This window comes from Podarcis erhardii (genome assembly GCF_964252035.2).
Source record: "Podarcis erhardii genome assembly, chromosome: 2".
NCBI classification, from domain to species: Eukaryota; Metazoa; Chordata; class Lepidosauria; order Squamata; family Lacertidae; genus Podarcis; species Podarcis erhardii.
The window spans coordinates 51620544-51633548 of record NC_138498.1 but is presented as its reverse complement, the minus strand read 5'-3'; the positions used below and the strand labels follow the sequence as shown (position 1 = coordinate 51633548).

The window sequence follows — 13005 nt, the reverse complement described above, 5'->3', positions numbered from 1 at the left end:
CATTGCAGGAGATGGTGAATTGCCAGTCCACCGCAGTTTGAGAATCACTGACTTAAGATCATGCAATTTTTTTTTTTGAACAGCACAAATGAACTTTTTGGACTGCCTATTTTTCCTTATTTGGCGTCTGGCTGCCCATTAAATAAAACAAAGAAATGGATGCAAAGCTACCCTAGCATGAGGGGGAGAAAGAGAATTAGACTGGTAAAGGTGCGTGTGAGCGTCTGTGTCTGGGGGGCACCAATCGATGGGGCAAGAGAAGACCAAGGAGGTGCCCAAGTGAGCGCAGACCTGGAACTGCGAGCAGCTGACTGCGAGGCTACTGTGGCAAAGGATTTGGGGAAAGACAGAGAGAGAAAGGCGGGCCTTTCTCTTCAGCAGGGCTGTTGAGGCTGCTGTCATTGTATACCGATAGCCGCACCTGATCCGGAAGGGCGGGGTGAGCGCCTGGAGCCGAGCCCCCTGTCCCAGCGGAGACTCGCCCAGCAAAGAGAGAGGAGCGGCGTGTCCTGCTGGAAGGGCGCTAAGACCCTGTATCTGACGCGGAGGAAGCGGCGGGGAGGGACTGCGCGATCTGCGGGAGCCGGTTTAAAGGTTGACGTTTGTGTGCCGGAGGAGCCGGGCGCATCCATCTGGCTGGTCCGCGCCTGAGCCGAGCGCGCTCGCCAGGGGGGCGCAGAGCGAGCGTCTTCTCCGCGGAGCGAATCGGGCGCCACGAGAACAGCCGCCTCTCCTTCGCCCATTAATGCCCTGGACCATGGACAGGCTCAGCGGTAAGCAGAACGCCCAGATGGCGGCTGCCTGTATCGATCCGGGCGTTTGGATCTGGAGTGGGGCTGGTATGCTTGTGGGGGGAGTCTGATCGGATTGTCGGGGAACGGGGCCCGCTTGCTCCGGATGGGGCGAACACTTGTTGTCGCGTAATTGGGAAGCTGGCGAGGGCAGGGCCCTCGAGGGACCCCCTGGCGGGGCGAGATCTTCGGCTTATTTAGCCCTGTAGCGTCAGCTGCTCCTGATTGTCCGGTTCTTAGGGGAGATCTCCCCATGCAAATAAGACCTGTTCTCTAGAAAGCCTCGCTCGACGGAGCGTGCCATATTAATTAATGCTATCCGTCGCGGCTCGCGCGCTGCTGATTTGTGCCTCGGTCGATATTCTGATCAGAAGATGAAGCGTGCCACGCCCACGCGTGCTCACATTCACGGCACGTTCCGCGTGGGGATATACCATTGTGTGCTTCAACGTGGGGTGGGGCGGAGAGAGGTTAGAAATCGATAGGGCGGGGGACGTGATCGCAGTTTTGTTTCCATGGAGTAGTGTTTGGAAAGCTTGAAGGTGGGTGGTCAAATGGGATTCTGATCTATATATTTTTAAGTGTGAGAATAATCGTAGGACAGCTTTAGATCTATGGTGAAAAGCGCTTTTGCGTGAGATAGACATTAAAAAAAGAAATACTGTAACAACACAAGCTAGATGTACGCGCCCAAAATGGTTAGTAAATGGCATTGTCTTAATGGGGCTTTGTGTAACCCGGGCGCTTGGAGGTGGGCGCGCGCGGTTGCCAAATTGCGCTGGAAGAATCTGCTTGGCTCCCTCCAGACTTCATTATTTCTTCCCTGTTACTCCACCGATAGCGAGGATGACCTAAGACCTAATGTAAGAACGATCACGGCCAGGAGGGATTGTTTTGTTTACTCCCCATGTGCAAGACACCACCGCGAGCTGTTTAATAGTGAACTGTACACACACATCGGCATGCTTTCGGGCCCCATCCTGTGCGTGTCTCCTTGGAAGCAAATCCCACGAGTTCAGGGAGACGTACTCCCAAGTCAGCGTGCCCTGGGTTGCAGCCTTCTCTGTTATTAGACAGTATTCTGTTGAGAGAAGCCTCTTGTGTTCCATGTGGTGGAGAGAGGGAAAGCGGATGAATCACTTTAAATAGACTGTATCAGGACATATGTGCTTTTAAAATCGCTGTGCTGTTTTGGAGAGGCATTAATCACCTTATAGTGGCTTAGTGGCTAAATTGCTGGACTAGGAGCAAGTTGACACAGGTTCAAATACTTGGCCACGAAGCTCACTGGGTGACTCTGGGTCAGTCTCTCCTTCCTTCTCTCAGCCTAGCCTACCTCACAAGGTTGCTTGTGAGGATTAAATGGGAGAGGAACAGCCTTGCAAGCCATCCTGAGCTTCTAGGAAGAATTATCAAAGTAAAAACGGAGTAAATAAAAAATCAGCAAGTAACTTTGGGTGCACAAGGGTCTTGTTGAACATGAGCTTGGTTTTGGTAGCACCAAAAATCACAAGAATCCACTCTTAATTGATCTGTCTAGACTCGATCACGTGGTGGTCACCACACCATGTCAGTTGATGATGCACAAGATTTGACTTTTGACATGTGTCTCCCGGCTTCAAGCTCCTCTGAAGATTGGAGAAGAGACTCTCTTAAGAATATTGGGGGGTGGGGTGGCCAGGGGAAGGACTACACCATGTGAAAAACGAACAGCATATTTTAGCTGCAGTTCATTCATTTTCAGCTTTGTATTCTTGTTATAAAAAAGCGTGCCTAGAAATTCAGTTGTTGCACCCATAACCTAGGTTTAAGATGCCATTTAGCTCCTGGCTTTCATATCTCAGTTTCTTACACTGGCCAGAGTCCCTCTCTCTTCCTCTCTGTCTCTGGGCTAGTTTTTCAATGCTACCTTTGTGGTAGCTGCTTAAGGAATGGCATTTGAGCTGTTGGTGCTATGCAGAGAGGCACTTGTTTGAAGGCCGGTGTGGGCAGAACTCAGCTAGAGTTGACTTCTAGAGCACTGCTCTTGACTTGGAGTGGCTCTTGGTGGGCTCACGGTGTGGCTCTCCAGAAGTCTGTGCTCATGCCTCCCGTTAGCTTCCACCCAGTGAATACTGCAGCTGTGGCTACTGTCCTGAACGTGGGCTGTGCAGATCTTCCCCTCTTGTGGCCCTTGCTCATTCCTGTGTAGTTCTTGACCTGCTTTCAGTACATGCAGGAAAAGATAAGCAGAGGAACAAAGCAGGAAAGGAGTCATGGCAGGAGACACAGCACACTTACTCATGACAAAACTTATTTGCAGGTGCAATTGCTTTGCAAGCGCTAATGTGTTGTGGCCTGGTTTCTCTTGGAAGAAAAACTAAAGGAGTCTTGCTTCTGTCCACAGTTAGTGGAATGAAGTGAACTATAACTTTTGCTTTGAAAACTTGGGGGGCAGGATAATAATGATAGTAATATGTTTTCTGTGCTGTGCCACAAGTGTGTTCCTCTTGGCCCCTCTTTTGGAGAGCATCTGCAGCAATGCCTCTCTGCTTCTCACCTCTCTCTCACGATGAAGTGGGACACTTGTGTAGAGTGGAATCTTAACTGTTTGTGTCTGGAAATGCTATGTATATCTCCTCTATATACAGCGAACACATTCCAGCAGCAGTCTGGGCAGCTGGGGCAGTCTCAGTAAGGTGTTTTTTTTTTTTTTTTTTGCTATGATTTGTGGCTATAAATAAACCCTCTTCTGCACTTGTCCACCATAGGCTTTTGCTGAGGGCTGCAATTTTTTTAGGGTGGAGAAGCCTCGCTAGACAGGAGGGAGAATGCCATTACCATCCTGCCTACAGGGTAGGGGGTGGCGCAGAATGGCTGGAGAAGCAGGAAGGAGAGTGAACTCCCCATTTCCAGATCTGCCCTATAGAAGAAGTGACAGTGTGATCTTGGGACCTGCGATGTTTTAAAGAGTAGTGGAAACTCATCAGCCCATTGCAGATCCTCTGAAGGTCAAGGGTTCTCCTTTTTCCTCCATGTAAAAGGATGGGTGATGCTTCCTCTATGGAAACGAAGTGATCTCCTCCCCACTTGTAAGTGGTTGAGCATTTGGAGGCCAACCCATGCTCTGCTTGGGGCCTGCATCCTGTTACTCAGCCAGCTCTTGAGGCTGGGCAAAGGGCTTGGCACGGCTTCATTCTCGCATCCCTCCTGAAGCAGGAAGCATTTCTGCTGACTGTTGATAAGGGAATGCCTCTTGCAATGTTTTTCTTGGGAATTCTGACTGCCTTGCTTCCCCAGTGGGGGAACTTGTTGAGTGCTGAAAGCCACTTCTGAAATATCATGAGCCAAGTCTGTAGATAATCATGTGCATACTTTGCTTAGAGGCAACGAACCTGATGTGCATATATTGTTCATTTTTTAATTTAAAAAAAGGTCTGCTGTCGAAGCACAGCTAAGACATGGTACACTTAGTGCCCTTGCGGAGCGAGTCCCTTCAAGCATGAAGAAAGTGGAGCCAGCCCTCAGAGAAAAATCTTAATCTTGAAATGCATGATCCACTTCATGAAATATAAACGCCGAAGAACATAAAGAGTGGCCTAGGTTTGGTGCTTTCATCTGTAAAATGGGACTGAATATGCCCTTCATAATGGTGAGATGCAGGAGCAATGTTGGGGACTTAAGAGATTTGAGACATGGGCTCATAGACATAAATTTGCATGTGCTAATTTGTTTTGTTTTTAAACAAAATTTACGTAACTCTTGACCCTAAGAAAACCTGTAAGCAGTTTAGGAGAAATACTAAATTTATCAGCAAAAACAGCTTAAAACAAGTTATAAAAGCACTTAAAAGATAATTGAAATTACAGCAGACTAAGAAAAGATTAAAGCATGTCAATATCCCTGTGTCTGGCTAGGCTTGCTTAAGCAAAAACATTTTAAGTAGGTACCAAAAGGAAAACAGTGAAGATGCTTACCTGATGTCAATAGACAGGGAGTTCCAAGTTTAGGTGCTGCCCCACTAAAAGACCCATATCTTGCAAGCGTGGAACGAGTATGTTGGAGCACCCAGAACAGTTCCAGTTCCTCGGGGGGGGGGGGGACAGTTGAACGGGCATATGTGGAGTAAAATAAACTGCTCCGAAGCAAACTGTTATCAATTGTAGCACCTTAAACTTGATGCAATAACAAATCAGCAACCAGTTCAGATCTTTTGAGCAGAAGTGTTATATGCTGACAGGGTGTCACAATCCTGGAGCTAGGAGAATAACTGAGGGGTGCAGCTGAGCATTCTCGATTTCTTAATGATTCTCCGAAAGAAAGAAGGGAAAGAAAAGGCTCCAGGACTGTGCTCTTAAGAGTGAGCAGGAAGGCTCTCATTCTGCTTCCCTACACTTGCCTGCACACCACCTTAACCTCCCAAGTGATGGTTGTCAACAGAAGTGCAGTGGGGTGGGGGTGGGGAGAGGATTGGCTGAGTTTTATGCCAGTAGCCCAAATGTGATAATCTCAGCTAAAATGCCCTTATTGTCTCCTAGACCTTTGAGTTCCAGAGTGCAGACATGTAGCCTGTGATGCGGTTTATAAAAAATCTATTGTCTTAATACTTTTCAGACTATGCTGTCCCATCTTGTCTGACAGCTATTTAAAGATTTACAGGACAGGAAAAGGGATTCCATACTCTTACCAGAACCCGCAAATCTATTGTTCAAAATGGCTGGGGGTGGGTGGGATAGCTGTTAACTCAAATTCAGATTTATTTATTTCTGGGTCATTATCCCTTCAGTCCTGAGAGATATTCCCCTCCCTCTAAAATATCACAGCTTTTGCTGTCTGTGTACTTAATAGTATCTCCCATTTCCATAGAAGCCAGTTGGCATCACTGTGGATGAATGAGCTAAGCATTTGAAACAAGCAGACCTCGCCTTTGAAAGTCATGCATTAAGAAGAATAGATTGTGGCATCTTTTAACAGTACACCCTGATGATAAGTCACTGTGGGTGGTTATTCAACTAAGTTTAATTCAGAGTAGATCTGTTAAAATTAATGGACCTCACTTAGCCATAGTCATTAGTTTCTGCAGAATGCTGTTGGGTCCCTCCAGACTGGTGGAGATATTTGTGTATGTGTGTATTCTGCAACATGTTGTTGATGCGATGATAGCTGATTTATACTGAGCCATTCCACTTTATTAGTTGTTCTCCAGTGCACCCCAAGGTTAGCACATTGTCATCCACAGGAGCACTCTTTGCTATAGCTATAGCACAACAAAAATGGGGGGGGACACAACATTTGTGGTATGAAAAGTTACAGGATTTTAGCAGGAAACTATGGGAAATGCACCAGTTCGAAGGAAATTATCTGCCTGAAACTTTTGCAGGCACACACAGTATTGAAAGCACAATTATGTATAACTATCCAGATACCATCATGAGCACAAAACATCATGAATGCACAATAAAAAGTACAACTAGAGCAGCCCATTGTCTTTTACTTGCCTTCAAACAGCCCAAGATTCCACCACCCCCTAAAAACCTTTCTGTGCCCAGACTTTCATATATATTTTTATTTGATGTTGACAAAGAAGTTGGGGCCCACATATTTTGGGTGGCCTTGGCATCTGGCCAACATGTTGTGGTCACCATTAGTCTTGTCCCTCCCCTGAGTCCTCTAGTGTGCACAGAGGATGTGGGGAAAAGGGAGAGTCATGTCTGTGATGCCTCCAAACTGCAGAACAGAATTAAGTTGGTGATGAGACTCTTTCTGTTGCCTAAGCTGTAGGCATGGCATGAGAAGTGAAGTTCCATCTGGGGAGCTATGGTGGGAGTGAGCTATTTCCTTCATGCCCTGCTTGTGGGCTTCTCAAGAGGCATGTGGCAGAATGCAGGACTAGATGGACCTTGGATTTGATCCTGCTGGATTTCTCTTGCAGTCTTACCTGTCCATTGATCTTTTTAGAAGTTCTGAGTGCATCCAAAGTGCAACAGAAAGTCAGAGGAGAGGGAAGGGGTGCTTGTTGAATGGTGGCTACAGTGAGTGCATTTGCGGATCCTTGCTGAGAATGATTGGACGTCAATATTGATCCTTCCATTACAGTCCTGGTTCTGCTAGCCAGCTGTCACTCACTTCCTGAGCATACTCATAGATTGTAGCAGAGTGGAGACAACTACCCGCTCCAGTTTATATGAGTTGAAAGGACAGACCAGGGGTGTAGCTAGCTGCTCCGGCACCCAGAGCGGCAGGGGCAGAGCAATCTGAGCATGGGGGCACTGCAAGGGGGCACCGCGGCGATCCGCCCAAAGGGGTGGCTCGGTGTGGTACGCTGCCCATGGAGTCTGCCTGGCAGACACAAGCCCCACACTACCGTTTTGGGCAGTGCGGGGCCCCGAGCCACTGTGTCACCATGTCACTCCCAGGAGAGAGATGTGGTTCGGGCACACTGCAAGCCAGGCCCCATGGTAAGTGCCGACCCCCATGGTGTGCCATTTTGTAACCCCCTCAAGGATGACACCCAGGGCGGACTGCACCCCTGCACCCCCTTCCTATGCCCCTGGGTCAGCCCCAAGCATGTGACTAACAAGACCATAGGTTATGGGAAATCTTCTCTGGTGCAGTGGTGCATTTGGACTCCTTGGGTGCTTAAACACCCAACATGTTAGGAAAGAGGGTGACCTGTTTAACATCAAAGCCAGGGCTAGTGTGGCTACTCTGGCCTACATTATTCCCAGACTCCCTGCAGGTGCTTGCAAGCTGATTCCAAAGCTTGGCTACCTGTCACTTTAGTTTTGGTACGCAGCCCTTGTGTGAGAGATGTCTAAGAACCAAAGGGATGAGATCCATGACTAGCCATCTTGATGCAGAGAGTGAAGAGGTAACTCGTCCTCCCTCACCACTATTTCCTCAACCTAATTTCTCCCCCAAGGTCTGTGAGTTACAGTAGAGAACACACTGTGTGTTATCAATGTGCCCTCTGATTCCCATGGGTGCATGTGATGGAACCCACAGAGTGGTCAAGTGCTGTACAACAACAGACTTGTAAAAGTTGTATTCCTGTCCACAGCACCCTTTGCTTGTACAGTCAGGCTCTTTAGTATTTCAGTTGTTTTTAAAAATATATTACATACAAATTTTCTTCCTGTTACAAAGTCCCGTGTGTGTGTTTTAGCCCAAGAGCCAAGCGACATAACACGGGGAACTCTTCAGTTCCTTGTGTGTGATCACTTCAGACCAGTATGCAGCCTGTGGGCCTGCCTTGCCACGGAGAAAGGGTGACATTGGATTGGGTGGGCGGAATCCTGAATCATTCTTGATCTTCTGCCTAAAATCCACTTTGGGAATTCCACCCTCTCCTAAAACGCAGCCAAATTCAAGGGTGTGTGTTGTGAAAGAGGGTTGGGGATGGGATCACCGCACCCCCAGCTGCTACAGAGAGCAGCCCTCCCCTGCATTGCTGCAATTCTATCTCTTGGCAACTGAGTCACTGCAATGGAAGGAGAATCAACGCAGGGGCAGCTCTTTCTAATACGTGGCAAAGAAGGAGAAGGCAGCCATGCTTCTGAATGTCAGCTGCTGGAAACCGCAGGAGGGGAGACTACACTTGTGCTTGGGCCCTCCTTGCATCAGCCACTATGAGAACAGGATCCTGGGATTCTAGACTGGCCTGATCCAGCATGCTCTTGTTTTGAGAAGGAACTGAGACCATTTCCCCGATCTCTGTTTTACCCTATTGTGGGGTTTGGGGTTTTGAGTAAAGGTGCTCACCCAGGTCCTGTGGAGGAAGGTGAGCATTAAATGGAGACCAGATTCATCAAAGTGTTTGCTTCCCTCCAGCCTCGCATCCTCGTGGATGGGCTACCCCTTGCACAACCCTGTTTGCATTTAATTCATTTATTGTTACATTTGTATCTCACCTTTCCTCCAGGGAGTTCAGAGTGGTGGGCTCTTAATCTCCCCATTTCATTCTCACAACAACCCTGTCAGGCAGGTTGGGCTGAGAGACTGTGTCTGGACCAAGGTCACCCAGTAAGCTTCATGGCTGAGTGGAGATTTGAACTCTCATCTCCCAGGCCCTACCTAGTCCAACCACTGCAGCACACGGCATCTCTACTGCCTAGACCAAGCCTGGGGATTTTGTGGCCCTCTAGTTGTTGCTGTTTCCATCGCCCCTGATCACTGGCTATGCCAGCAGGATCTGATGGGGATTGTACTCCAGCAACACATGGACAGTCACAGGTTCCTCAAGTTTGGCACAGACCCTTGATTTTGTGACGGCCTTCATTAAAGACCTGCCAGAGAATTCCCATTCAGCTTTTGTCTCTGATTCTGTGCCTGCAGACTTCAGGGTATCCAAACCTTCATCACCGCTGTGCAGATGACATGAGTCACATCACCACACTTCTGCCCCTCCTCTGCCTTTTGCATTCTTCCACCAACGCTTGAGCACGGGGCCTGCATGGTGCAAATTATAGTCATTTATATGTGAGAGCAATTTATCTTTGCAATCAGCTGTGCTTAGATAGGAACAAAGGAAATATGGAAATAAGCCCAGACATAATTGAAAAGCCAATGTCAAGATATAGGCAGAGGAGGGAGGGAACTTGTGGGCTGCTCAAGCATTGCTTTCTGATTATTGTTGTAGCTGCTCCCTTGTCAAACAGACCAGCCGCCACTTGAGCTTCCAGTAGCTTGACTTTTTAGCAGTGGAAATCACTGAATTGAAACCAGTCAGCAAAGCTCCAGCCAGGGCCCCCTTTCCATTTCCACACTCAGGCCATTAGTGACTGATTCATTCTCCCTCAGGATGCTGCGCAATCTAGTAGGGGGAAATGGAATTGATCTCTAGAGCCTGTGTAACTTGGAAACAACAGTTTCCAGAGGGAACATGTGGCTTGATGGCAGGGTGCCAGGTGCATTTTGCACCTAAAGAGTCTAGATTTGCAAGCATTTCATTTTTTTAAAAATATATTTTTTATTAATTTTTTTGTTTTACAATTTAGAATATTCATTTAAACAGCCTTAAAATATCAAAAACTTCCCTTCTTCTTTCTATGGTTCAATTTGCATAACATAAATCCCTGCATATGGTACCAATATTTTTATTATAAACACCAAATTAAACATGTACCAACAGTTTCTGATAAAAATGTGGTATCGACAATGTGTCTCTTATGTGCATTGTGTATTAGTTCATGCTTATCAAAATAATAAATACAAAATGTTGCCGACCCCCCCACAATGGCTACTAGACATTCTGTTTTGGTACCCACAACCCAGGTCCCAGGAGCCATTTGGCTCCTAGCTTTTCTATCCCAGTTTCTAACACAGGTTGATGGACTTGACTGTTGCCCATCTGCAGTAGGTGACGGGGCAGAACTTATTGTTCATCTCCTGATAACACAGATAAAACAGGATTGCTCAGCTGGATAGAGCATGGTGCTGATAGCACCAAGGCTGTAGGCTTGATCCCCATATGGAACAGCTGCATATTCCTGCATTGCAGGGGGGCTGGACTAGATGATCCTCAGGGCCTCTTCCAGTTCTACAATTCTATGATTGGCTTACTGAACAGCTACAATAGGCCCTTTTGGCAACCCAAAATGTATCTTGAATGGGCTTCTCGCATGTTGTGTTCAGTGATGAGTGCCAGGCATAAAACTCCAAGGAAATATGCTGAATGACAATATGCCAGGAATATCTAGATTTCTGCAGCTGACGTCCCAGCTGTGTTTTGCCCTTCACTTTAATAGATCTGGGACTGATCCTATGAACTGTTGCATGTGCAGTGTTGCAACTGGAGCAAAAATGGCATGGTTGCTAACCACGCCTTTGGGCTAGCGCTGGGACGGAACCCTTTCTGGATGGTCCTGCAATATTCTTACGTGGTCTTGTATCATCAGAAGCACCAGGATTGAGGAACCGTACAGATTGCATCCCTCTTAAGACTCAGCTAGCTAGCCTGCCCACCCGCCACCACTGAGCTCCCTCCTTAGAGGAGAAAGTGGGCAAGAAGATGGTCCACAATGGGATATGCAGGGCAGGTACTCAACCAGGGTCAGCGTTTCTAGGGCACTAGATTTCCATCCAGGGAAAATTCCTATAACCTTGTTCAACAGATCTGCTCACAAGTTTCCAGTGTTACTGCTTGTGGAAAGGTTAGAAGCTAATCTCCCTAGCAAAGGACGGGCTGTATTGGCAGGAAGTGCCGTCACAACCTGTGGCCTTGGTGCTGCACCTGAATATCCGGCAGTGGGTGGAAATGGAAGGGCTGGACTTGGCTTAAGATAGAGAAACTGTGTGTGCTCTTATCCTGTTCTCACTCAGCTGAGCCTGGAATTATCAAATGGAGTACAACTGAGGGACTTGAGCACTCCTCCTCTTTGCATACTCCACCACCATATGGTGAGACAGGGGGAAGTCTCTAGTTACTACACAGCTGTTGCAGCCATCCAGGCTTCTGTGTGGAGAGCCTCTCTTAACAGATCACATTACAATGAGCCAGCAGAGCCAAGGGGGTAGCCATAGGGCAGCTCACACCCTTTTTCCAAGTTGCTATGACAAAAGGGCTATGTGGAACTTGTGGTCTCCGTGTGGGATGCCCTATGCTGCTCAGTCATATATAGCAGAAAAGAAAGATAAGGAGGCTTCGGACTCCTGGTAGTAATCTGTGCAGTGGAAAAGGCAAGGATCTTGAAGTGGTAGCATTGCCCTAACTTGAAATACTATGTCAAAATAAGTTTCCAAAATTATTCCTTCTGGGATTTGGAGGAAATGGAGATGGGGGGGGGGCAGAGAATGAACAGAAGTCACTTCTGAATTCAGAAAGTTTGTGAGTGTGTTTTAATTGGGGCAAGTGGAAAGAGTAACCCTCAGGCAGATGCTCCCTAAAACAATGGAATAAAGGGTGTGTTTTGAAGAGAGGTTCTTGAATTTTATCCAACCACTACAGTCATACCTCAGGATGAATACGCTTCAGCTTAAATATTTTCAGGTTGCGCTCCATGGCGACCCGGAAGTAATGGAGTGTGTTACTTCTGGGTTTTGCCACATGCGCAGGCGCTCAAAATGACGTCATGCACAGAAGCGGCAAAACACGACCCGCGCACGTGCAGACGCGCAGTCGCGTCTTATGTTCTCTTCAGGATGCGAACGGGTCTCCAGAACAGATCCCGTTCACATCCAGAGGTACCACTGTATTTGAGGTTGGAGACTGCCTTGTCCCAAGTCTTCTGTCACATGCAGAAGGGACTTAGGAAGCTACCTTATATTGAGTCAGACCATGAACTAAAAGAGGCATTGATGCCTTTCACCGATAGAAATCTTAATAACCCCCCCCCCACACACACACACAAGTCTTGACATTGCCCAGATACTTTCAAACCCATTTTCACAGCATGGGAACTAGAAACCAACTTTATTAAAAAGAAGAAAAGAAAGATGGGGTACTATTACTACATCCTGTGAGTCTCCTATACTGTTATGCTCAGATTCTGGGTGTATGTGTATACATTGCTTTCTACCCCCAACAAAAGCATTTAGTTTCTGCTGAGCACTTCATTCCAGTTTTTCCACTATCTCACTATCTTCTGAGTGGTCTTCATATCAGCCTGTGTTGCCACAAAAGAGTTCTGTTTTCTTTAACCTTTTGAAACCTAAGCAATCTCCCCACATTCCTTGGGCTTCATTTACTGGGGTGGGGGTGGGGGAATCTAAATGTAAACATGATTCAACTCTGCATGCTTTTTGATCATAGACTCTTCCTCCAGTGGTTTAAACCATGCAGATGTTTAATCCATGCACACATGCTGTCAAACTTGCCTTTGCTTCTGGGTTGGGGTGTCTGGACTTTATTGTACTTTTTGTTGAAGTCTCCTGCATCAAAAGCAGTCAAAAATTTGGATTGCTTCAGAGATTTCCCCTAGTGTTGCCTGTACACTTCCACACCTGTTTCCACAGCCATGAGAGCTAGAACCTGGGGCATGATCCAGTCAAAATGTTTCCAAAGTTAGGCATGTACAGCTGAAATCATTTGAACTTTCAGTGGAATCCTATGCATGCCCAATCAGAAGTGGGCTCGAATAAATTCAGTGGGAGTTACTCCCAAGTGAGTACAGTGGTACCTTGGTTCTCGAACTTAATCCGTTCGACTCCTGAAACCATTCGAAAGCCATGGCTTCTGATTGGCTGCAGGAGCTTCCTGCACTCAAGCAGAAGCTGCGTCGGACATTCAGGTTTGTGG

The 13005-nt window shown here is 47.2% G+C and overlaps 1 protein-coding gene across 1 annotated transcript in view; it reads left to right on the top strand.

Moving 5' to 3' along the window:
* AFAP1L1 (actin filament associated protein 1 like 1) overlaps window positions 1–13005 on the top strand; it is a 74035-nt gene continuing 61030 nt past the window's right edge. The window contains exon 1 of the mRNA XM_081852074.1: window positions 1–773. Coding sequence (XP_081708200.1) covers window positions 746–773 — 28 coding nt within the window. The 5' untranslated portion in view covers window positions 1–745. The remainder of the gene's footprint in view (window positions 774–13005) is intronic.